Raw genomic sequence first — 26,923 nt, 5'->3', positions numbered from 1 at the left:
CCCTATGGAAATACAAATTATGGTGAAGGAGAGGGTAAGGAGAGGATGTAAAACAAACCTTGCAAGAAACTTGAAAGATGTGTTTTCTTAAGGTTTAAGGTTATGGTAGCCAGCACTTCTGGAAATCTGACTAGTGAATGAGAAAGTCCCAGCCTTTATTACTTGTTGCATTCCATATCTAGAAAAACTGCCCAACAATTCTTGCTTGAGCAAGTAACTACACAAGAAAGGTTAGTCTCTGACTGCACTGAAATGCTGTTGTTGATCTAAGTCTGTTGGGTCTCTTTTTGCTAGCACTGTCAGGTATATACTGTTTGCATCTCAGTGTTATGAAGTGAACCAAGTCGTTGGTTTCTTTATCAGCACTTTGATTCAGGCTAATTTTTTGGGTGGATGTTAGGTTTATGTTGTTGGCCTTGCTATTCTGTCATTAAAAAACCCCACAACCCTGTATTAATCTGGAATGTACTTTTTCTATTTACTACCAAAATTAAAATTCTAAAACTTGGGTTTTTTTGTTAACCTCAACACATTTTCAGTCAGTAGTATATGCTCCTTTTTTGGGTGGGGGTTGTGAAGGAGAATCTGGCCTCCTGGAAACCTGCTTTTTTGTTTTCTGACTCTTTTTCAAGCTTTAAACTTTAAAATGTTTAATATGTTGCACCTAACAAATACTTGGGGTTCAGAAATGGGGGAGTCTAGAATGAGCCGAAATTGTATTCGTTCCATTTAATCATAATAATATCCCAGCAAATAGGTACCTCTCCAATGTTATGGTATTGTGCTCTCTGCTAAAAAAAACCTCAAAAACAACATCCCCTCAAAAAGTTAAACAACAGATTAAGTTCAAGTGTTCATAATCTTTTTTGTTGTTACTCTCTGTCTTCTTGGATAATGGATGAGAAGCTTCCATGGATGTGTTAAAGGTAAATGTTGGTCACTGATTATATAGTCACTGATAACCTAACTAATGTTTTGAGTGGTAGGAAAGCTGTTAAGAAGTACCATTAAATTTAGAAAAGAAGTCTATGCTCTATAGTATACATCTGTCTGGGTGTATAACCTGTGCTGTTAAAGTCAGAGAAATTTCAGCCACTTCATAGAAAAACTTTTAGTCAGCCTGAAGGCATCTTGCGCATTTTGAGTTGGCCTCAGTAGGAGGAGAGGTAAACATTTTATTTTTAGCATGGTTGTTCACAGTTGTATCACTTCCTTTACTGTGTCTTTACTCTGTCCCAGCACACTGAGAAAAACAGAGCAATTACCAGTGTTTAAGTAGATGAGGAATATAATGGAGACACACTTGAACAAACTTTATGGAAGATTCTAGGACCCTTTTTTACCAATATTTTAGTTACAGGAGAATTTTCTCAGGAGCCCATAGCACTCAAATTTAACTGCTCATGTATCAGGTAGCATCCACTCTTTTAGCAATTATGTAACATAGAAATATTCATTGGGTTTCTTAGAAGTGTTTTTGTCTGTTTATCAGATTAAATCTGCTAGCTTTTTGGAAACTCTGTTATACATAGTAGCATGTCTTTTATAGCTTTATGTAGGAAGCTGTGCCACCCATGTGCTGTGTGCTTGTACTAGAAAATTGATTAGCTACCGTTGCTATCCATTTCTGCAAGTTCCCTGGTGAAACCTGCTTTGCTCTACTGTTTAAATTGACCCTTCTGCTGCAGTAAAACTCAATACTGCAGAGGTTTTCCGCAGAAAAAGGGCATTACAGTATAGCTTCAAAAATCAGATTAACAGGATTAGTGTGTCATTTTATAATTTTAAATAACTTCCAGTCTGGATTTGAAATGCCTTATTGTTTTCTCTTCAGAGGACAGTGACATCAGCCATTAAATGTTCTGTCACACTCTTGTTGTTTCCCTTTTTTCTGTTCTCCCCTGCCCCCCATTTTGGCATATTTCCTGAATTTCAATAAAGTAGATCAAATATGAAGAACACGATTAAAATGTGCAAAGTTGGAGAAATAGCAAAGATAATAGCTTGCCATTTTCATTAAATTAATATGCATATAGCAGGGTACAAAGGCTTCTAAATATCACAGAACAGTTGGGGCTTTAAGGGACCACTGCAGATCATCTAGTCCAATCTCCCTGCTCAAGCAGGGTCACTCAGAGCACATTACTCAGGATTGTGTTCACATGGCTCTTGAATATCTCCAGGGAATGAGGCTCCACAACCTCTTTGCGTAACCTATTCCAATGCTCAGACACCCTCATAGTAAAGAAGTTCTTCCTCATGTTCAGGTAGAACGTCCTGTGTTTTAGTTTATGCCCACTGCCTCTTGTCCTATTCCTTGGCACCACCAAGAGCCCCATCATCTTGACACCTTTCTTTCAGTTGTTTATACACATTGATCAGATTCACCCTTCGCCTTCTCTTCTCTAGGCTGAACAGGCCCAACTCCATCAGCCTTTCTACTAGTAACTGGATAGTTCAGCAACCACAGTCAGGACAAAGCTGCTTTTGAAAATGTTATACTTAGCTCTAAACTAAAACGTGTGATACCAAATACCAACAGCATTTTTTTTTTCTTTATTCCCTCTGTACATGTCCTGCCAGGCACACTTGGAACTGGATATCAATTCTGTGGATGTCCAAACTGAACAGGATTTTAATTTGCTTAAGAGAAGCAATACCCAGAGATATGAAGTTCTCAAGGAGATCCTGACATCACTTGGCCTGAATTGTGAATTAAGTAAAATTCCTATGTTAACACCTATTTACCTTCTCTCTTCTGATGAGGTAAGGCTTCTGCTTACGTTTCAGTTATTTGAGATTTATGCTACAAGACAAATTCAGTGTTCACTTAAATACACCTTTTTTCTTATGTAGTATTTTTGTTTGGAGATGTTTACTTATGTATTACAGGTAAGCATAAAGTTTAATTTCTGCTCTGTCAGTATTTTGTTATCTGCCAGCAGTAGTTTTGAATTTAAACATGGGAATATTGTGCAGTTAACTTATCAGGTATATTTGCTGTATTTCTGTTAAGAGCTTTTATGCTTATTTGCATGCTTCTCCAGTATCAAAGCACAAGACTGTGGTAAGCTACAGAAAGAACTTATTTAAAAGACAAGATTTGGTTTTCTTTTAAAATGAGGTATAAAGTTCTGTATAGGTTGGTAGCAAAAGGTCAAGCTGAAATTATGGAGAATGGTGTGGCAGACCAAAGCTGAAAGAGCTGAATGAGTAGGGAAGAGTGTATGTGATTACAGAATGAACAGCTTTATTCCTGTGGCTGTTGTAATGTTTCCTGGAAATAGAATAGGTTCTTGTAATTCAAATAGTCAGCTGGCTATTGTGGACTTCTGAATTTCAGACATTCTCATGAGGAACTGTGAAGAACATATAAAGCAGTTATTTTAACTTGTTTGTTTATTTGTTTGTTTTTAGCATGACTTCAAATACATGAGGACTATATTATATTGATCTGAAGGGGTGAAAGCAGTAGGTTATTAAAAAGCAATGCAGGTTACTCAGGCTCCTTGATGTTGTTGTTTCCAGCCCATTTAGCCCTGTCAATACTTGCTCTTACTGCACTTGCTTGATTTCTGCTCCTTTTCTGTACCACTCTTACATTAGCACAGAAATGCTAATGTCTGTCTTTAGGGGAATTCAGCTATAGAAGCTCCTCCTTGGGTGCCTGTTTCCAGCAGTATCAAATATCACATCCTTTTTTGGCTACAGGATCAATCAGTGAACCAAGTGACATATTACAGCTGAAATGTTTTTTAAATAAATTATGATCTTTCAGATTTAGATCGTACTTTTCAAAACCCTATTTGTTAATATGAAAGGTGGGTATGATAAGCATTGCGCAATTTATAGATTGGGAATATGTGATTTTTTTTTTTTTTTTAGTTTGTAAGAGACAAATTATATTTTGAGTGATTAATCGGTGAGTGTCGCTTTGGGGCCCTTTATGGGTGTGCAAGGACAGAAACAACGCAAAGTTTTCCTTCCCTATGGAGAGGAGGAGGATGTGTGGAAAAGGTTGTCCAAGGAAGCTGTGGCTGCCCCATCCCCGGAAGTGGTCAAGGCCGGGGAGGATGGGGCCTTCAGCAACCTGCTCTAGTGGAAGGTGTCCCTGCCCATTGCAGGGGTTTGGAACTGGATGGTGTCTGAGGTCTCTTCCAACTCAACCCATAATCTGATTCTGTGATATGTGACTTCACTGTATGGCAGGCAAGTCAGTTGCAGATACAAACTGAATAAAATACTATTAATAGGTGCATCTGTATATTCAAATCTGTATTTGTTTTCTGTGTCTCTGAAGTTACTGCCAATACTTTTTGCTGGTACATTAAGTAATGTCTTCTTCTAACAACTCAGGTTGGATGTAACAATTGATAATAATTAGGCAAAATGCAGAGAACTTTTTGTTGTTGGTGGCTTTTTTTTTTTGGTTTATTTTGTTATTTTGCTGGAATGATTGCCCTTCCATGTGTGCCAGAGTCTGCCAGATCCATCTCCACTTTACAGTGGTGAAAATACTATTGGAAGTGCTCCTATCCAGCCTTCTGCTTGAAGCAGGGCTGTTGCCAACACTACATCAGGTCAGCCATGCCCTTTGGTTGAAACTTGAAAACCTCCAAGTGTGCATGGTACAACCTGTCTGTGCAACCTGTTCCAGTGCTGCTGTTCCATTCTATTGATTTATTTATTTTTTATACTTTTTTTTCTGATGTCCAGCCTGAACCTCACAAGCTGCAGTCTATGGCTGTTATTTTATTATATTGTCTGGCACTATAAAGTAGTATTTAGCTCTGTCATTCTTTTAACTCTCTCAAGTAGTTACAGATTGTTAGTAGATCACTGCGTAGCCTCCTCTTTGCCAAACTGAATGAACTCAGCTTTCTTACCCTCCTTTTACAGACACTTTGTGTACTTCTGACCCCTTTGTGGGTCCTAATTAGCAGTTCTTCACATAAGCTGAAGTCTGCTGATTCACTTTCAGCCTTCCTCCAGATTTTGTATTCTTGTAGTTGCTACAGCCAATGTTGCTGTCAGTGACCAAATACGAAACAAGTTCTTCGGTGTCTGTGAGAGTATGTGCGTAAGGATTATCTGTGTGACAGATGTGAAAACAAAACCCTTTTTGCCTAATATTAAATTTGCTCTGTACAGAAGACTTGTAGTTTATTTAACTCTTCCTTTTTTGTTCTCCACCTTCACTCTTTTACCGTGATTGTTTCTTTCCTATGCACTTGCAATTTGCAGGAACAAAACGTTGGCTAATTTCTGTCAAAACTCGCCATCTAGTGGCGTATCATAGGGTTGCAGGCCATCTATTAAAGATATTTTTGCAATGTACACTGTATAGTTAAGGTTTATACCTGGTTTTACGCAGGTTTTTATATTTTTTTATTTTTAAATGGTAATTTTTCTGTGTTGGTGTGTGTAGTTCATTTTTTCAATGTCTTTCACTTTAGCCACAACATGCTTCCAGAATATTGTGTGAAAGGAACTCGCAGTGTGTGTGTGAAACCTTCCGTTAATAATAATGAGGTAGCATATTAAAATAAAAAATGAGTACGTAATAGTTTAGCTATCTAAAAAGTTACTTATTTTTCTTCTTATGTCATGTTCTACATAGGCCATCTTGCTTTCCTAGAGAGCAGCAATGTACAGAAATGTACCTGACAGGTGAATAATTTGAAGGAAATACTTAGATTTGTTTAATGTCAGAGTGAGTCAAGTAGTGCTGGAAATGGAGGAAGCTGTTTTGCAAACTGTAGTACTTTTGGACTTCCTTATTTATGACTGCATGGAAGGCTTGCCCTGTACAAGTCACTGGGGGTGTATTGAGTAGTATATTCCTTCCCTCAGAGATTATCCAAGCAATGCTCATTGACTTGAGCAAAAATTACTTTTTTTTTTTAATTTTATTTTTTGGATTATTTTCTTATGCTTTCCTGTTATAAGAAATGAATAATGATTGAGCAAGCTTGATGTATTGTTTGCAGTTTCAAAAATAGAAGAATGGCAAATGTTCTTGTTTCTTGAAGTTGGCAGTTCAGTAATGATTCCTCATGCCCAAACTGGAGGTTGCATCTGTACTGTTACATTAAAATAAAAAAAATGCTGGTAGGCCTAACCTGGTCAGATTTTTCTAATTAACTTAGAAACTATAAGCTCCTTTTGCTTATGTGGAAGAAATAATGATTTATTTTGCTATGCATTTTCTACTCCATTAAGAAAAAATACAGATTTTGTTTTTCCTCTTTTTAAAATTCTTTAAAGTGTTGATTTGTTTATTTATTTTTTTTTCTTTCTGTAAGCTTTGATTTACAGTAGAGCTGTGCCCTGTTCTGTGTGATTTCTTTGGTTTCCCTTTGCCACCCTCTTTCCTGCTGTCGCTTCAGAACTTTTATCAGACCTATTTTCTACTATATTGTGGACATGAAATAAAACTTTATTATAGGAATAAGTAGCTTCCCGTGTCTTTTCCTCTGCCAACAATTCCTGAACAGTGTGTCTTTTCTGCATCATTGTTGTGATGCTTCTAATAATCACATCGAATCTATTACTCCGATCAGTGTAAATTTGATTACTAAGACTTTCAGATCTTCCTGTCTACTCTCTGGGTCTTGGATGGTGCCTTTTGCAATGCAATTTTGAGCTGCTTCTGAGGGGTGGATTTGATTTTTTATATATTTTTTTCCTCCCCTCCTTAGGATTCACATTTTGAAGGTTTCATTTCCAGTTTATATGGCTATCATGTATCTTAAAATCACAGTCTTACTACATAGATTAAAAAGAAGACCATAAAATATGAGAAGAACTACCATTATTATGGCTTCAAATTCAAATAAAAGCTCTAGTATCTGAATAATGGATGATAACGTCCATCTGTTAAGAGGTCCAGACCTTACCATGCAGAATTGTACTAGTCAAACCTCAGCTAATCCTTGCTGCTGTTGGTGTTGAATGATCTCTATCACAGTGTGCACATTTTATTCCTAATCATATTTCTTGTAAATAAAGCATAAGGTAGGGAGTCTGGAAAGTAACAGCACTTGTGGCAATTCTTTCATCACAAGACCTTTTGCACTAAGACTTGCAAGAATGGTTTGCTCCAGATACACATATAGGGACATTTTCAAGTTCGATTAACAGGGAAAAATCCATATTATGTCAATACAGTGCTGTAACAACAATGAAGGCAGTGTTTGAACTAAGAGCAATATAGCATGAAAGGCATCTTACTTGTTAATAGTTAAAGCTGCACAACTTGTTGGTTTTAAATGTAATTTTTGAGAAGTATTGGTATTAAAACACAGCATCTTTTACTTTTCCCTTGGTCTGATGTAAAGCAGTTAAGCAAATTGTAGACTTTTACACTGCTGTAAAAAGAAAATTCTGTGTCAATGTGGTACAGGGTGAATTCAAAGTGTTGAAACAAATGGTGATCACTGTAAGCCTGTTGTCTGGCATCCATATGTTCAGTGGCAGCTTCAAGCATAGAGATCTGATTTTTTCTGCAGCTTTGCCTTTAAAAGCTCAAATATTTACTCTTTTACATTGCCATCTTAAAGGATAATTTTTCAGACGTAAATGCTAGGATTGTATTTTATTGCTGTAAGTTTCAGCATAACATCTTCCGGACTTCAAAACAAGAATTTGCTCCTTGAAGAATGAGAGAGGTTTGTCAGAATAGTGATTATTTCCATTAGGAAGTGTATTATGCCCACATATTTACCGATCTGAAGGCTCTTAAACTTGACTAACTCCTCAAGCTGTATTAGGCTAAGTCACTTTTATCAGCATCTTCCAAATGGGTGGTGGCCAAATGATTAAATGTAGTCAAACTTTATTACTTTGTCTCAGCTAGTAACCATCTTTTAAACAGTACATTCTTCAAGAATAATAAACAGTTAACACGAACATATTGGCTGAAGCTTGAAGTTGGGGGTTTTAACTCTTGTTTGTTGGGGGCAGAAAGAATAATTAAAAAGTGCAACTGAATGTACCTTTTGAATTTCAAACTTTCCTTTAAAGGACACTTTGGGATACAGAATACTGTGCTCACAAGGATGATGCAGTGTGAAGTCAGCTTTGTGTATTTGAATAACTTGGTACAGTACAGCACAATCAGAACTCAGTTGGACCAAATTTACATTTCTTGAGCTACAGTTTTGACTCTGTGATGGCATCGGCTCTTTTTAAATTCCAAGTCTATTACGTCAGCAAAGAGAGTATGAAGTTACTTCATACTGACTGAATCTTTCTTTGCAGATGGGGAATTTGAACTCTCAGATAACACTATAATGAACCTAGATTTCAGGGCACGTTTGGAGACAATTGTTGCTGAAGTATTTCCATGCATATTAATGTGTATTGTAGAACTTGAGATTCAACTGTGAAACTTCAGAGTTGTCTTTAAATTTCCAGTGCTAAAATCATCTGTAGTTATACTGAAACCCCAGAGCCCTATTTTTATTGCTAGACATGTTTTGTGCTTAAAAATGAACCAAAAAAGTATATTGTACAAAAAAGGAGACTTGCTTATTTTCTCCTAAAGAGAAGGATTTAAGCATTGTCCCTGCTTTTGAGCCACTAGGACAAAAAGCAGGAGTCCTTTGGAAGTGTTTATTCTAGAAAGGAAATTTGCTGTTTGCTCTAGCAAAACCAGTAGCTCAAGTTATTGCTGACAAAAAAGTAACCCAAGAGCTGAGAAAAAAGTTGAATGAATAGCACAGTCTGAAAGGTTTCTGTGATCAATGATAAGTGGTGTCTTAATTTTTAACTTTTTTAAACATTTTGTATGTATTATTTCCAATGAACAGTGCATTGTTGCCAGAAAACTTTGTCTGCACTTGAAAACTTTGAAAGTTTGTCTCTTGGCTAGGAATGAAAATGTCTTTTATGGCAAGTTGCTTCAGGAAAATGAAAAAGGTAGATACAGCAATGTAAATGCATCTGTACCAGTAAAAACATCTATTTGCTGGAACAGCTTATTCTTTTTGGGAAACAGATTTAGGGTATGCTGTGTGTGGAATTCTTTTGCTACTCAGAGCTGCGTTTCTGCTAGACTGGTTAGGCAATGAAGTGCATTTGGCAAAACATTTACCTTCTGGCAGGTAGCATGTTTTTTCTCTTGAGTGGCTTCCTGAAGAATTTATATCTAAAACATAACCCAAGGACTGATAACAAAGTACTATTAATTTAAAATATTTATAATTTAAATCCATATGTTTGGGGTTTTTTCATAATAAACTCAAAGTTACTTGTTGGCTTGCAAGGCTTTGAGTTGCACGTGTGTGCAGTGAGGGTGAGTGTGTGTGCTTTTGTTTGGTTTGTATTGTTCCACCTCCCCTCCTCAAATTAACTTTTGTTTCTTTGTAACAAAACTTGCAAACCACACAGATTGTAAACCAAAACTGTTTCAGTGTTGTCGTTAACTGAAGAGCTCTTTGTATCCATGTCTGGATTCTAATAATAGCCTCTACTGCTTGCTGGTGTTGAAGTGTGTGGTTCTGAAAGGAATGGCTCTTTGAGACAGGATGGTGGTTTTTTGTTGGTTTGGGTTTTTTTTCCTTTATTTTGTTTTCCTCTCCATCAGCACTTAAGATAATGAACGGGCCTTCTTCTGCTTTAACAGTTCAGAGCTCCCTTGGTCAGAGGAAAGCAGAAAGGGTGGCATTATCTCTCAGAAGAATGGCTGACTGAGGTGTGAGTGCCTACAGGTTCCTAGTTTGTGCCCACTTCCAGAAGTAAGAAGTTTGCCAGCAAAATTTTCTTCAGTTTCAGCATGGCAAAAGGCCAGTCTTTGAAGTGCTTAAAGTGCACAGGAACTTCTTGGACACCAGCTCTGTCATAGTGCTGGGCACAAAAAGAGAACTTGATGGCATGGCAGAATAAATTGTAGAGATGATGTATTTTTACCTCACACTTGTGAATGGCTAAATAAATTATTAGGGTAGGTTACTGTGGCTTACTAAGCGCAAGGTAATTTCTTGATCTGTGCTATTTTAGTAAAATAAACTAAAACTGAGAGGAAGGATACTTCTCTGTTTTCTGTCCTTACCCTCTCTAGCATACAGAGGGAGGATGAAGTGCTTGAAGGTATGCGCAGTGTAAGTGAAGATGGATAGAAATGGAAAGAGAAGGAAATCTGCAGATGGGAACCAAGATACTGGTTCTTGTATCTCAGTGATATTTCCTCTTGTACCTTAGTGAACAGTTTTATAACACTCATCATTCAGTCATATAGTAGATGGAGGCGGAATAAGACATGATGTATTTTACTGCCTCTTCTTTCCGCACAGTCTTCTATTATTCTGCATACCTTTACTAGTGCAGTTTCACAATAGATCTGTCATTTCTTCAGTAAAAATTTTAAACTTTTGTGTTCAAGCTGCTTGATGGAGGTAAAAGCTTAAAAGCTGAGTTTCTATAGCGAATTGTATAGCATACAGTCCAGGGCAGGATGCTTTTCTAAGCTAGTTATATGCCAAGGCAGCCTGTCAGTCTTGCCTGGCAATGAAGACTGACAGGCTTTGTTGTCGTAGTTTTTACTACAGTGGAACTGCCAGTCTGCCTAAACACCACTCTGACAGAAACACCCACCCTCTTCTGCTCCCCTCCAACTGGTAGGGCAAGTGGTGGTGAAGAGGCAGGAACTTTTTAGGGCCTTCTTGTAACACCTCATCACCCCCATATAAGGGAGTAGCACAGGGGAGGGCAACTATATCTGAATTTTCAGGTTTCTGCTATTGACTAGAGCTTACTGGTCTCACTGTCTACAGAAAGGAGCAACCCTCCCTCTCCAGAGGCTGAGAAGTGGGGTTTCTTTTTTAGCTTCTCTTCAGATACAAACAGCTTGCTTGGATCAGGGAGAACCATTACATTGACATCTTGCCTTGAAAAATGGTTTTGTTTTTAAAAAAAGCATTTTTCTTATGCTGCTGAGAAGTATGTAGCTGGTCCTGTTGAGAAAGGCTCAAGGGGAGAGAGAGAAGAGGAGGCGTGACACCAGAAACAGTAGTATTGACTGTATGTAGAAGGCATGGAGGAAGAGACAATGAGGACTATTGAAGTTAAACTATGAGTTTGGAAACTGGGCTTATAGTTAATTATAGGAGACCAATCTTACAGTGCAAAATTACTATGACAGTATAAAAGGCTTTTTACTAACTTCTGGGACAAAATTAAAGTGTTCACTGGAGATTGTTTTTCCTGGGTGCTAACTCTGTGGTTCAGGCTCAGGATCTGTCTGACAGTTGAGCTTTGTTCATGCTGGCTTCTGCATGAATTAAAAGGCCAAATTATCTCTTAATTTGTTCTCTCATAAAAGTTTCTTCAGACTTCTCCCTGGAGCTGTTTATTGAAAAAGGCTGGCATGCTGCAGGTTTCACTGCACTCACCAGTAAGATGAGACTCCAGTATTGATAAGGGTCCCTCCACAGCTGACCTGTATTAGCGTTGGCATTATATTAAAATCACCGTGGATCTCTGTTGCCCTCAGAAGCTGTATGCTGCTGCTGCTTTTTTTACAGCTCCTTTAGTGAGAGGAAGGTGTCTTAGCACTAGGGGTCACTTATGAGCTGGGTGTAGAGAGCACCCAGTTAAAGCAAAAGAAAAGGGTGGAAAAAAATTTTATGCGTACTATGTTGTATATAGATTTGCATTAAAATATCTTTGCATGTTTGCAGTGACTGTCCTGTATAGTATTTCCTCAATTTTAAAACGATGCTTTAAAGTGCAGAGGAATCAATGGTATGTAGTATCAAAACATATTAAAATATTTTCAGTTAAGAAATCTTGATGGGAGATGAAGGTGACTCCAAATGCAGTTGCTAAAGCTACCTTTTGCTTTTCTGTTGTTTGTCTTCAGGGAATATTTGCCAAGTATTTGTGGGAGGGGGAAAGAGAAATTTGGCAAACATTCCCTTTCTTTTATATTTCTCTAGTTAAAAATGTGTTTTCCTTCTTGCATGATAGCAGCAAGCGTGCTGCTAAACAACATGTTAAACCATGAATCACATTTGTAGGCATGTAATAATGAATAGAATACTTGTATTAAGGTTTGTAAACAACTTTTTGGCTAGGTATTGGTTTGATAAATGTTTTTGACAATCATTTGGAAAATGCAAGAAGCTTTGAGGAATGAAAGAAAATATCTTGTTTATAGCAGTCTCAATAAAAAGGGTCTTTATGCTGCTGTGAGAACTAGAAGTTAGTGCCTTTTGTACTGAGTAGCATTTAATCTTATTGTAGAGTTAACTCTGATACGAAATTATTATGTGCTGGCATCTGACCAAAGTGCCACTCACTGAAGTGTATTCTGTCGTGTTTCAAGGCTTGCTTCAAGTCAGTTTTCATGACGCTTCATAATCACTTTCTTCAATGGGCACATTCTTTCTGTACTTTAGAGAACAGAAAATTTTATTATCCTTTCAGAGTGGCTCATGTAATGTATATTTAAAACATTTATGAGCTTGATTCATGTCTTATGCTAACTTCTCACTCCTGTAATGATAGAGAATAGCCTTAGAGTTGAGTACACTTTCTTGAGTATAGATCACTCAGCAGAGAGCATTTCCAGTGTGTGAGGCTGAGTTTTCTTAGTTTCAGTTTGTCTTGGGAGTTTGTACTAGGAATGTAAACAAGAAAAGTAAAATCCACAGTGACAGACTAATCCAAATTCATGTTGGCCCTGTGTCTAACACAGGCACGCATTCTATCTTAATGTGAAGGCTGTAATTAAAGTGACTGGTCTTGGATTTTGCTTCAGCAGTCGAAAGTTGTAACCGATAAACCTTTTTAGAGCCAGCGTTCAGGGTACTGCCTTTGAGCAGATGGGTGATTTTAGATAGCAAGAATCCATAACTTGTGACAAACGCTTTGGAGATCCGTGGCAATTTGGCATTAATTCGTTTAGTGTGACCTCACTGGTAAAGATCTGACAAAAGTGGAGCATTTCCAAACATAAAAAACTTGAGATTCTCTGACTATTGGTGAGGCCTGTAGCTAATTTATGTAAGTGAGACTGGGGAAATAAGAGCAGGCTTAGCATCAGCTGGAGTCCTGTGAGATGCTATCATGTTACCATTGCTCAGAAATGACGATACATTTCCGCAATGAGAGATCATTACAATGGTTATCTAACAATTTAATTAGTGCTTCTTTTGTATCTTTTAAGCAAATTATGGCTAGATGATATAAGATTATATATTATAATCAAAGGGAGATGTCAAATAAAAATATATAACCAAGAGGAAATAGAACTGTCTTTTTATATTTCTTTTCAAAAAAGATAGAACTGCAAACTTCAGCTGATTTTGAAACAGTGCATTTACCATGTTGAGGTCTTGTGGATATATTTCTTTGACTCTTAACATTCTTTTACAATTCATTTGCACAATAATGTCATCAGAGGAAAAAAAAAAAGACTGCAGAAAAAATTTATCAGGTATGACTTGTATCAGCAGTTTATAGGGAAGGGACTGACTTAGAGAATTCTGTTGTATTTATCATTTGACAGTTCATTATAAGAAATGATCTGGGGTTTCTGATATGTTGAGGAAATCCTGAAATTCCAGGTGCAGTGGGAACGGCATTTGGCATGTGACTATCTGGCCAATATTATGCCGTTCTTGTAATGAAAAGCTGATTAAAGAACAGCTGCTTGCTTAAATCAGAAAGTTGCTGTAGTTCTTACTACAACTCTTACAGGAAAGGATTTTTGGTTTTGTTTTATTTTGGGTTGTAGTTGGTCTTCACAAGTGGAATGTGTTCCAGTTCAGTAAATCACAGTACTCGGTTACTTGGCAATTGTAGTGGTGACATTAATTACAAAGGATTTACATAAATATTGAAGAATGAAGAAAAAAAAACCTCAACAACCCAAACCAGAATAAATCTTCTGTCTGTTTTCATGGTATGTGCGTTCCTCTTTTGCCAGTAAAAGTACCTCTGTAAAAGTGCTGTGTAGCTGGCTCTGTCAGGCTAACCTATATTCTTACGGTGAGATTATACAGAACTGTGCTTCACAGGATTACATGATTTAATTTTAGTAATTTCAGCTGGTCACTGTTTTATTGGTGCCAGCATTTCCTTGTGCAAACACTAGAGGATCTACAACAGTGGTGAAGTTCTGTACTTAAGCATGGCACTACATCTATGTGTAATTATATATACAGACTTGTATAAGTCTGTGTGTATCTGTACATGTGTTTTAATAGGTCTATTTTTAAAAAGTTTGTATATAATCTTATTAGTTATATTGGCAACCTCAAGTTTCAGAAAATGAAATTTTCTTACTTAATAAATGCATTATATAGTAGAAATTATGAAAGTTGCACAGGCCCAGAGAAGATGACTGGTCCTGGAGAACTCCAGCCCTGAGAAGAGATGGGGGTTAAATGTCTAGCGTGTAAATTGGAGCATGCTCCTTTACTGACGAGGGTAAGAACTTTTCTGAGAGAGAAAAACCTCAGGAGGAAGAGCTAGAGGAACTAGTTTGATACCAGATGAAAGAGAAGACAGACACTGTGTGGGAGGAGGAGTGAGGGGAATGGGGCAACAGCTGAAGAGGCAGAGGTAAGAAGCAAGACTTCACCATATAGAAAACAACTCATATTACTGCATTTTTTAGCATTCCCTCCAGCTGCTAGCTATTATAATGCATATCTAATAATTTTAGCTATAAAATTTTGCTACTTTGGACTGATCATTTCAGTAGCATGCAAGACACAAGACAACATTTGATTTTTACAGCTTGTTTTGTTGAGAATCACTTTCCTTATCTAGTGTGTATTGTTTCTGAAGTGTGTACTAAAATGTACTATTGAACTTCTTTAAGAAATATTCCAAGTACTACTTGAGAAAACATTTGAAAATAACCTTCTGAATTTGTAAAACCTGGGTAAATGTATGGTTAAAATAATTGTTAAAGCCAAGCCTTAGCAGGAGCAGTATTGAGGAGGCTAGTACAGTCTGTCCCTACTTGTTTAATGTGGGTAAGAATCAATACTGCACTTTAAGAGTCGTAGTAGTGGCCATAATAAATTTACAGGTTTTGCACATGGTGAGAACAAAGATTTAAAGACAGAACAATAGATAATTTAATAACTTAAGTCTTTAGAAGTGGGTACACAGACTGCCAAGTCTCAAAACATTCTTTGGACAAACAACCCATGTCTAGACATTTGCTCAGCTTCTTGCCCTTCAGGAGAGGCTTACTTTAAAATGAGTAACATGTTTTCTTAACTTGAGAGAAATTACGTAAAGATAAGGTGATTTTTATTTTCTATGTTACAAATGTGAAGGGATGTTATGGATATAATGTGTATTACTGAATAGTATGCATGTTACCTTTTTTGTTTGTCATCTTTTTTAATGTTACACTTACGACAGAGTAATTGGTCACCATTTCTTTGTAACTTTCAACTGATGAACTATGTCATAACTCCAGTTGAAAAAGTTACATTGTTCTCATTATAAAAATTACTTTAAAGGAAGACCAATATTCAATTGAAGAAAGTGTATCACTACCTCCTCTGCTTTAAAGAAATGTGCCTGGTTGCTCTCTACTTATTGTATAAAGACAACTTTGAGGAACTGAAAAACATATTAAGATTCTCTGAATTTTAAGATGGAGAGAACTATTTTGTGGGAGCATGTCTCAGCATGTCAAAATCAACAAAAACTAATTCTGGGAGGTATTTCTGAAATTCTTTTGCAAGATCAGGGGAAAAAATAATTGTGTTTTGATGCATAATTGTCAAGATTTAAATAAAATTTATGTATGGTATGGTTTGACTTTGGATCTCATTACATAGAATAAGCAATTATCCATGCATTTTTTTTCTGGTCTCAAAGATTTACTTTTTTCTTTTTAAACTGGAATTGTAGGTATTATAATTAGTTCATGTACCACAGCTACCTGACAGGAACAGCAGCTGCAGAGATAAAGGTTATCTAATTAGTTTTCCATTTTTTGACTGGTTTACATGTATATTAGTACAGTGTATTAGCTGATGGAGAAGAAAAGACAGTAGCTGAAAGCAAATCCTTACTAATTTTTGCTTCCTATCGAGAGAGAAGGGTACTTTCCGAAAGTTACCGTAAGCGTTATGAGAGGCAAATAAATATTTGGGCTGCTTATTTGAATTCCTGAGGTTTTATTAGAAATACTGAAAAAAATAATAATTAAAAAAATGCAGTTGTACTTTTGTCCTTAGAATACTTCTGTCATTATTTGCCTGATATCAAACATGCTCAGTTAATGTTTTGAACTGATTTCCAAAGATTGTCTTTCATGAGAGAATACTTCATTGGAGCTGTGAGACATATGGTCTTTGACTCACCTTCCTTATTGTGTAGCTTGCTAGAGGAAGAGATAGTTACTTTATGCTTGCTGTGTTCTGTCATACATCTGCTACTGGCCACTACTGGAGAAAAGGTACAGATTTAAACGGGCATATTGATAATGGCTGCTGCTTCATATTGTTTGATCAGCAGCAGCTTTTGCAAAGAGCTGCCTTTTTCTCCTATGAGTTAGTTTGTAATTCGAAAGAGAAGTTCATTAGCTCTTGCACTTATGGGAAGCTTTTCCTTCTACCTGTTTTAGCCGTAGGCAAGATCTGTGAAGCAACAATGTTTAATGTGGTATTTTAGTCAAATGGTATGTATGAATGGCTAGCCATGATAAGAATGTGCTTTTGTTATCTCTGCAGCCAACATTTCCTCTTGGAGGGGGGAATGGACTTCAGTCTTCTCTAAAAATTTTCAGACTTGTTTCTATCCTATGTGATTCATTCTGTCTAATGATGGTCTCCAATTAGCCATCCAGGAATAGCAAATTAGACATTTTTGAACTTCAATAAACCATACTACAAGTATTGCTATCCTTATTGCTTCATACAAAATAATTTCTCCATCTGCTCAAGGATGTCTTTCTCTTACAAGCATATGATAATTTGTTGGCAGAATGTTACTTTTGCAGTGACTGTCACATTCCTGATTTTATGTAACAACAGTAGCTTGACGAACTGAAAGTATGCATCGAACGATAATTGCTATGCTCAGTCTCCTGTTTTCCCAGCTATTATGTTCAAGAAACAGAGACCCAAATTGTCCCTATTTAACCAAGGATAATTTAATCACTAAGTGTCACAGACTGAGTATACAGATTTTGTCTGTAGCTTGAGTTCATTACTTTGTATGGAACTGTTCTGAAAGTGCATTTTAAACTATTTTTATTTATTTATTTATTTATTTATTTATTTATTTTAAGTACCAATTGAAGTAAGCCCTGAAACATTTCCCTTCAAGACAGTTTGTTTTTAGAAGTTAGCTTTCTGGTTTGGGACTATTAATTGAGGGTCTTCAACATAGGTGCTTCATATTAATCAGCTAAAAGTTCATCTTCAGAATCAATATGTGCAGAGCTGGTTTTCAGTCTTTTAAAGGTTTTGCTTCATTCTGGCCAGGTTCTTGACTTCAGAAGCATAGTCTGTGTAGGCTGTTGTAGTCTTAATCCTTATTTCTGGAAGACTTTCTTGTCCAGAATTTGGCTGTTTTTCCTTTGACTGTTACAGCGTGGTTCAAAAGTTTCATTTCTACCACTTTCTACTGTCAGTCAGGAGCTAGGAAGTACACAGTACAGCCATATGTTTTGGAGCCGGAATCCCCTTTCACTCACTGGCTGTTTGAGATAGAATGAAAAATTGTGTTGAGCTCTACTGTTACTCCACTTGAAAGCTTTTATAACTTGTCAGAAGTTTGAAGTTTGCCCTGCAGTTGCTAACCTTTGCGGTAGAATACATTAGTGCCCATATGCAGCAAGCATTTGCTATTTACATAGCTTTCAGCAAGTATTTCCATAAGGGTGTATTTTGTTGTCTCCTCCAGACCACTGCCCCCAAGACATTTCCTTACCTAAATTTCAATGGGAAAAGTCTAAAAAATGAAGCCATCTTGTTTTTCAGGTGTACTATTCAGTTGAGTCTTAAACCAATGCAAGAGCATGTTTCCAAGCATTGTGGTTAGATTTTACTGAATAAGTTCTCTTTGGGCTATACTCTACTTGAGGTGTTATTATTCGAATTAACACTTTTTAAATATAAATAAGTAAAATTGCAGAATTTTGATTGACAGATTGGGTCTTCCCTCAACTCTTTTATCAGTAATAGAGCATATATATCCCCAAGCACAGAAACAGGTGGTTATTCTCAGAGACAAGTCAAGGCAGTCTAAAGTCCTTCAGAATAAAGAATGTGCCATTGTCAAACAAATTCTGACTGCCTGTATTTGCTTCTGTTGACCATTCCTCATATGCTACCTCAATCTCGTCTGTTCTTGTTTACTTCCTTGAGTGCCTTGTTTCCCAAAGTTACTCCTAAACCCCTGAATTTCAGTTATGAGCTTTGACTTTGCTTCATTATCTGCAATACTGTAAGTTCTGTATGCCAAGCATCGTCTTTTGGAGTAGAAGCTAGTGGTGTATATGACTTCGATAAAGTAAACTCAGCCATAGAGCAGCTAAAGGGTTTGTCTAAATGTTGGGCCTTATCCCTGGGAAGGTTTAATGCATTGTATCTCCACCTTTAAAGGACAACTTAAAATATTTTTGGGTGGTTTCACCCCCCACCCCCTTTGTTTTTAACAACTGCAGAAATGCTTTCAGATAGTTGCTGTCTAAGGAGGTTAATCCTCAAAGCTGCATGTATATGAGGACCCTTACAGTTATGGAAGGTGTATGTTTGGCTTACTGTCTCCTTGCTTTTCCTCTGAGGAGAATTTTTTGCATCTCTTGTTCTGAAAAAGGTTCAAATTCGAGTGGAAGGAAATGTTGAATCTGAAAGGGCTGAAAGAGGGAGAGAAAAATTACAACGCAGCTAGGATAACTGTAAATCTAGTTTGTATCATTCACTCTTACAACCTGGCATTATAGTGCATGGCCATGAATGCTGTATTTTACCCCATATTTTATGAGAAAATATCATTAATTTGTGATAAACTGAATATTATTGATGCTTCCTTTAGAGTTCTTGATTTGCTGTCTAAATTTTACATTGTTTTATGTCTGAAGTATTTACAAAGCATAAAGATTAACTTTTTTTGATAGATTCTGCTAAATAAAAAGCATTGGTTTGATTTTTTTCAAAATACTTTCGAACTGTCATGCTTATATTTTTTTAGGATCCTTGATTAGCAAGATCTTAGCTACAGTAAAAGCAGTTGTTATCTTAATACTGTTTTTATTTTCAGAGTAGGTATACTGTAAGTAACATAACATGCATGTTCTTGACAATATAGCATACAATTTCCAAGAAATTCTTCCTTTCTAAGATGTTTCTTTTAGTATCTTTATTATTATTATTTTATTTATAAAGTGTTATGTCAACCTGAATATGCTTTAGAAAGGATTACAAAATATATGATACATGTTGAACATTAGCCGGGCAACTTTAGGGACATAACGGTATTGTAGTCTCTGAGTTGTGGTGCACGTGAAAATGTGTTGTGGTTTCGCCCTAATATTTCCCAGACATTTCTTTAGCTCAAAAACCCCCACAGTGTGACAGAATTGGGAGTTCTTGCTCAGAAGAGGCAAAAATGAGGTATATCTGAAAACTTGCCGTTTGATTTTGAAGCATGTTTACAGTGCTAAGAGGAGAATCTTTGACTCCTGTTCTGCTATTTCATATTCATGAACACCAAATTCACTGACATTTTATGTAGAGAAACCTGTTGAAAGGCAAAAGAAACTTAATGGAAAACCTTAAACTAAGAATTGGGTATTATTGATACTAACAAAAAATGTTTTCTTAAGTTTTATTTACTTAACTTATTCTACTACTGATTCCAAGATTTTCAACAAACAATTTTATTCTCTGCTAAAAAAAAAAAAAAGTTTTGGTATGAAATAAAAATACTACTATGTGATAGCTGTTTAACAGAGCCAGTTTTACCAGCTGAATATATTGCATCTAATTTATTGCCCTATTAGCTGAGAACAAAATTCTTCTGTGGTTGTTTTTTTTCTGGTCAATACAGAATACTTTTGAGAGTAATTTAAAATAAATGTGTACAGCATTTAGGAGATTTATATCTTGATTAATTCTTCTAAACATGACTTTGATTTTTTTTTTAAACCACTCTAATATGCATAATGTTCAAATTTTAGTGCAAAAGTGGAATGTCTTTTCCCTTCTGCCTGCTTTCTCTAGAGTTACTTTTAGCGCAGTTGCACATGTGCTCAATTTACTGTACCCTTTTCTTCAAAAAAATAACAACAGTTTTGTTACAAAGTAGGTGTCACAAAGAATTAAATGCTCAAACTGTAATTTATCACAGCTTTTTTGGTAGGATAAATCAACACCTTCTGGTCCTCTGATTTATCAGCCCTTTTATTGCAACACTCATTTTTGCGAAGTGTTGCGTAGTGATGTTATGTCAAAGGTAGACCTTGTTCTTACTGATCCTTTACTCTCAAAGTCAGCTTTATAGTCTGGTGCAGCAAATAGACCCCAATTACTGTGCTATGTTATGATACCAGTTTGCCTTGCATAGATGGTCATGTACTGTTTAATTTCTCAGATTAAGAGGTGCAAAGTCCTAAATGGGATTTCATCCTGTAATTTTGAGTTTAAACTTAAACATTATTATGGATGTTACTACATTATGCCAAGTATGGGAGTGATTTGATATATACGTTCTTTGTCCCTTTTTTTGTGTGTGCTCATATGCTTAAAATGTAGTTGCATGGTTACATGCAATTACAATTTTTTAAATTATGCTTGACTTAAAACTTGGTTAAATTCAGTCCTCCAGTGGTTCTTGACAGAGCTGGGAATTATGGGAGAGGTTTTGACATTTGAATATGGATTGATTCATTTAAAAACTTTCAAATAAAGTTTGAAATTGACTTGGCAAGTGCTTGCAAAGAATTTAATACACGTTTAATACATCATCTTGCTCTGCTACCTGCATCATAAAACCTGCAATTTGTTTTATTTTGTTGTTGTTGTTGTAAAACTGATATTGAGCCTAAACCTGTTTTTTCAGCTTGTAACATGTTAATGGTGCATTTGTAATGTATTAAAAAAGCAATTATTTTGCTGTTGTTATATGTCAATATGGAGATAACTTATTCAGCGTTAAGAAATGTTAATAAAATATTTTCAATTTTTTTTTTTAATACAACTCTATTTTTTTCCATAAAACACAGATTGAATTTTAAATATGTTCTGGTTTTGTTAGAAACCTTGCAAAGGTCTCAAAATCAGCACAAGCCACAGTAAATTAGTGCAGCACTATAAAATACTGCTTCATAGAATTAAGGAGTTTTTGTTTAAGAAGACTTTTGGCCTTTCAGAATGGAATATGGTTCTCTTTCGTATGCAGTATGCTTTTTTCATATGCATGGATGGCTTCAGGTTTTTTTAAAGATATGCTTTCAGTTCTGGATGACGTTTAGCCTTTGACCCAGCCACTTTCTTACAATAAACAGTTTGTTGATGAGAGCAGCTGCTGGGAAGATTGCTTCCAGACTGTTCTGTTGCAGCTGAGTAAGAAAAGCAAAAGCCGGGATGCACCTTACAGCATTGCTCTGCTGTCCTTCTTGCTCCTTCACTTAGCTTTGGCTTGTTGAAGACATTGTGGTGGAGCCTTCCTGAAGCTGGCCTTGTCCTGCAGCCACAAAGGCAATTACATAGTCGGGGACTGTAAATGGTAGTACTTTGTCTAAATTGGGAAACAAAACCAAATGTGTTCTGCTTTGGGCACTATACATTCACTTTTTTTGTTTTGTTCTGATTTTTATTGTTACACATTTTAAAGTTTTTTTTAATATATATGTATATATATGTGTATATACATATGTGAGTGCCTTTTTTCCTGTATTTGTTTTGGATGACTGAATGACAACATGTGCCTTCTAGCCACCGAATACCTAAGCTTAACACTGTCCTAAAAACAGCAGAGAGATACTGATATAAAAAACTTTAAGACCATTTTTCCTTCTCATTGCTAGTTAATTTCTTTTTGTAGTATTTTTATCCTTACTGACAGCATTTTTTTTTTTTTTTTAATCTACAGAAGGTAACATCTGATATATTTTTCATTAGTGGGTGAATTCTGACTTGGGCCCTTCAGCCTGTCTTTAGAATGGAGGACTGAACATTGGATAAATTAGTTTTCTGCCTATGTCTACATAAGTGCTTTTTAAAGATAAATTTATTTTTAGATTCAAATTCAGGCAGAGATGTATGAGCAGTTGCTGGACATGTAGAGTGGGAATGGGTTGAAATCTAAGATGCTTCATGTCCAAACAAATGTAACTGCAATGGAAAGGATAAGAAGGATGATTAGCTTTTTCTGCCTCTCTTTGCGAAAGTATACTGCAGACTAAATTAACTACCCAAACCACTAGGGACTCCTAAAAATGCAGTTGGTTGTGAATTAAAAAAGTCACCAAACCTTGCCATCTTTCTAAATGCCCTTCCATATTTTACACAATCAACTCATGTTTTGCACCATATCTGTGTTTAGGAAATACAAAATGATTATGACTAAACTGAAACAGATTTCCTGTTTATATAGTATTTTGAGACTGCATAGCAAGTGTCAGCCAAGTAACTACAGAAGTTCATGAGAACATGAAATGAGAGTGCACCTCAGTTGTGCTACAATAAAATCTTTATGAAGTTCTTTGGGGGATGGGGAAAGGAGAGAGTGGAGAACTGGGGATTTCTCTCCTTCCTTAGATTTTTATATTATGAACTGGAACACTAAGAATGGAAATAATGGCCCTCTGTGTGCTGAATAGAGTAAGATAGATGGATAGATTCTGCTCTGACTTAGCCTAGAGGAGTAGCCTCAGCTAAAATATGTCTTCCTATTAGTAAAATATGCAAAACAACAAGTCAAAAATGAAAATAGTGTAAGTAATCTGAAGATAGATTGCAATCAGCCCGTGGGCCTGTGCAGGGAAACTATCTAGCTTGCTCAAGTTTTTGAACAAGGTCTGAACTTTGAAATTAATTATATGTAGTTAACATTAAGTGTCTTTAATATGCTTTCTGAAAATAAATTTGAATCCTTCATATATTTCCAGTCAGATTTTCAATGTGTTGTAAAGATCCTCTGTGTTTAACAGTTCTGTTTATTTTGTTACAAAACCCATTTTCAGACTTACACTTATTTCAGTCTAAAAGGGCAACTATTCAGCACTGCAGGAATTGATGAGTATTTTGGTAATGTTATTACATGTTAGTGATATCTGAACAATATTGAAACAATGATTGTGACTAATGAAATCTCTTAACCTGGTTGTCTGGTTAGAGATACTGTCTTTGACCCACAAGCACAAATAACATATCTGCTGTCTACAGCCTTCGTAAGTCCTGCTGAACTAGTAGAATATGGCCACTACAACTTAATTGCCAGCATTGTTTTTCCTTGGAGGGAAGAGCAACCTTTCTCTCATCTTTGTGAGCATTTCTATGGAGAAAGTTACAGCAGGCCTATGAGATTGTCTTCTTTCCTCACCTAATCTATCCAGGTTTTGGGTTCTTCAGTCTTTTCCTGAAGAGAAGGGCATTGTACTGGGTGTCATTGTCCCTCCCCTTACCCCTTGTAAAAGAAAATAATAGCTTTTTAATGAATGATTGTGGTACTGAACTTAATTTTTCCTGAAACTTTGTAAAATATTTTATAAATATTAATATATGTATGTGAGGGTTTGAAAGCGGCAAGGATAGTATCTAACCTCACATTTTTTCTGCATCTTCTGTATATTTACAGTAAGGTTTTTTGGTGTACTGAAATACATGTTTAATTTTTAGCATGTTTCTATATTGACTTAAGTATGAACATGATTTTAAAATGGGAATATGGTTGTGTTATGAATGTCATCTGCTTCAGATCTTGAAGTATTGCATTATTACAGGAAGTAAAAACACAGGCAGCATCAGAAAAGCATTTTGTGTGCCTCATTAGTCAGAAATGTCAGCCAAAACCTTGCCCTCTTGTGCTGATAGCCGAGTTTTCCTGTTGCTGACCTCCGAAGTCACTGGCATTTTGGGCGGGAGTTGCCACTGTGGATGTGTTTTTTTGCTGGCACCAGCCTACTGCTTACTACCACGTTGGACTTCAGTTTGTTTCTGTTGGATTCAAGAGATGGTATGGAAGCTCTCCAGTGGCTAATTTCACACCTTTAAATTTGAGGGCTGTTGAGCAAAGCTGTGTAATACAAGGAGGATGTATTTTTCTGTGTATATGTATATATATGAATGTATTTTTGTATTCTAAAGTTGAAATCAGGTTCCGAATGTTATGTACTCTTTATTAAAATGTTATTTCCTATCAGTACTATTCTAGAGTTCATAGGAAATGGATATATTTGAGATAATTCTTAAACTGAATAATACTCATTTGAAAACAGCCAATTTAATAAAAAAAAAAAAAAAAAGCAGGTTACCCATATTGAAGGTGTGATGTCTATGTGATGTGATGTGATGGCTTTGGTTATGCTCCAGACGGGCTGTTCATATGCTTCTGTAAAAGACTGGTACAATATGCCTGTGTAATCTTCACTTTTTTTGCAGTTTATAAACATATAGCAGTACATCAGCTGCTGATATGTGAATCAGTGCATCAACTGCATACTCTTTTAAAGTGCAGTGCAGCAAAACCAGAGGTATTTAGTTGGAAATGATTACATTTTAGGCAAAGGAATGAGAAAAATTGTTAAATCACGTTCTAGCTGTGTATCCAGAAAATGAATACTTAGCCTCACATAACAAGCAACAACTAAAACAGAGTGTTATATTATAGTCACAATATTGAGTCATCAGGTAGAGCATCAGTAGTTAAAATTCTCATTTTTTCCTTCCAAGAAAGGAGAGGTGACTGATGAATAATATTTGTTTGGCTTATGGCATTGTATTTTTAGCTTTCATTTAGTTTTGCCTCCACGTTTTTAATAGAAACCAAATGAATTTAGGCTGTGACTGATCCTTCTCTTACAAAGAATTCTGTTAATACAGAGCTGAAGACCTATCGTCATAGAGTTTGGTAAAGATTAGCTCCCAGATATGCCCAATGAGAGAGGTACTTGCATATATCTGTGTGTGTGTATAAACATACATATATATAAAAAAAAAAATGTTCAAATTCTTTCTATATAAGTAGAACGTAAGAATAAAGTCTTGGTTTGGGCTTATTTTGAACCATTATAACTGAAAGTTCATGTGCTTTGTGCATAAGTCTCATAGGTTGATGGAGCCCAGGTGCAAATAAAATCTCCATCAGGAGCTGTAATTTTCTGTTATTTTATACTACAACAGAGAAGGGTCCGTATGCAGCTGGTTTTTGTCTCTTATGTCTCCCTCTATTCTCCTTTTTGTTCAATCTCAACTGCTAAGTAAGCATTAGGAAAAAGTGAAACTAATGATTATGAAAATAAAAAGAATTTTAAACAGCAAAAGAAAACTTCCGTTACATAGCAGTTCCTTCACACACCTGACAAAACTCTTAAAATCATAGAAAGCAGATGTTAAATCATAAAAAAAATTACAGCTTTCACTCGTCCTTCTTTTGTGTTACAGTTACTGTTTAGGCTTTAGTTCAGCAATTTGCAGTGTCAGACCTCCAACCTCTGATGCAGTAACCCCTAATAAACCTTTGTGCTGATCATTTAGAAAGTATGTTACTGATAATATGTGTAATACAGATTTTAGTATATGTGTTAAGTAGCTGCAGATATGGTTGTCAGTGCGTGAATATATAACTGCTATAGCTTTTTTTGATTGCATACTCGTTTAAAGCTTCTTACCTGCATGTTTTAAGATTTTAATAATGGTCAGGGTAAACGGTGGCCAGGAGTTTGGGTATTCCCTTATCTTGTATTAGGTGCCTTGCTTGCCGCACCTGGTCTGGTCCCAGAGGTGCGGAAGGCCAGACGGTTCCCGAACCAACGCTTTTCACTTAAATGGCCACCAGAGGTTGCTGCAGAACGGCAGAGGCAGCTGGGGATAGGTTTTGTGTTTAAAACTGAATCCTGAACTTCACAACAGATCACAGTTCAGGTTCTGATGTGATCATATTCCTTCTAAATGGAATTGAAGCAGAGGTTAACCCTGACTTCTTATGTAATCATTTTCATGATGCCAAAATGTATTTCTCTGTGTGCCGGTATAATTGTGGGTACCAAGATGCATTGGTTCAGCATCAGTGTTTCTTTAACTTTGTGTGAAGGAGGTTCTTACAGTGAAAATTATTTTTTGTAGTATGTACTTGGACAGCACTTTGTAACTTAAAAACACATTTTTTAAGGAATTTTTAAAAATCAGATGCTGTTCTTGATTATGTATTAATCATGTTTATATTTTGATCAGCTCAATAAATGTGTACATTATGGAAAAAAATAGCTTCATAATTATATACACATAATAATTCTTAAATGGTTCAGTATGTGCTAGAAACAAGAAAATTAAATGAAGAAGTAAACCTAAAAACTGGGGGGAAAAAAACCCACCTAAAAGAACATACTCGAGGGTAAATGGTAGGAATTGTGTGGCATATTTGTAATAATGTAATATCACATAAATATATGCTATTTCAGGCTTTTCAGAAGGTATACTGTGGCTAAAGTACACCAGACTTTCTTACACATAGTATCAATTACTTTCATGTTTGTTTAGAATGTAGTAATACTTTAAGCACCTTTATTTTTTGACTTAACGTCTGTCTCTTTAGTTCTGTAAATCTGTCCTTATGTGAGTTAAAATTATGGTTTTGTGTCTAGGACTTGAATGCTCAATTATGCTAAGTGAATTTCTGTGTTTGGGAAGCAATAAGAAAATGCACTTTTTAATTAAGCACAGTTTTTCCATATGCTACCTGACAAGAATGAAAGCTATAATTTTTTAAAATATCAGTT

General features: G+C 36.0%; 1 protein-coding gene across 3 annotated transcripts in view; it reads left to right on the top strand.

The window, feature by feature from the left end:
- HLCS (holocarboxylase synthetase) overlaps window positions 1–26,923 on the top strand; it is a 127,324-nt gene that overhangs the window by 13,797 nt on the left and 86,604 nt on the right. For all 3 annotated transcript variants that reach the window (XM_065676928.1, XM_065676929.1, XM_065676931.1), the window contains one exon: window positions 2,584–2,766. In XM_065676928.1, the coding sequence (XP_065533000.1) occupies window positions 2,584–2,766 (183 nt within the window). The remainder of the gene's footprint in view (window positions 1–2,583; window positions 2,767–26,923) is intronic.

The sequence above is a fragment of the Lathamus discolor genome, chromosome 4 (genome assembly GCF_037157495.1).
Source record: "Lathamus discolor isolate bLatDis1 chromosome 4, bLatDis1.hap1, whole genome shotgun sequence".
Taxonomy (NCBI): Eukaryota; Metazoa; Chordata; class Aves; order Psittaciformes; family Psittacidae; genus Lathamus; species Lathamus discolor.
Note: the sequence above shows the minus strand (reverse complement) of the source record. Positions and strands in the feature narration are given on the sequence as shown.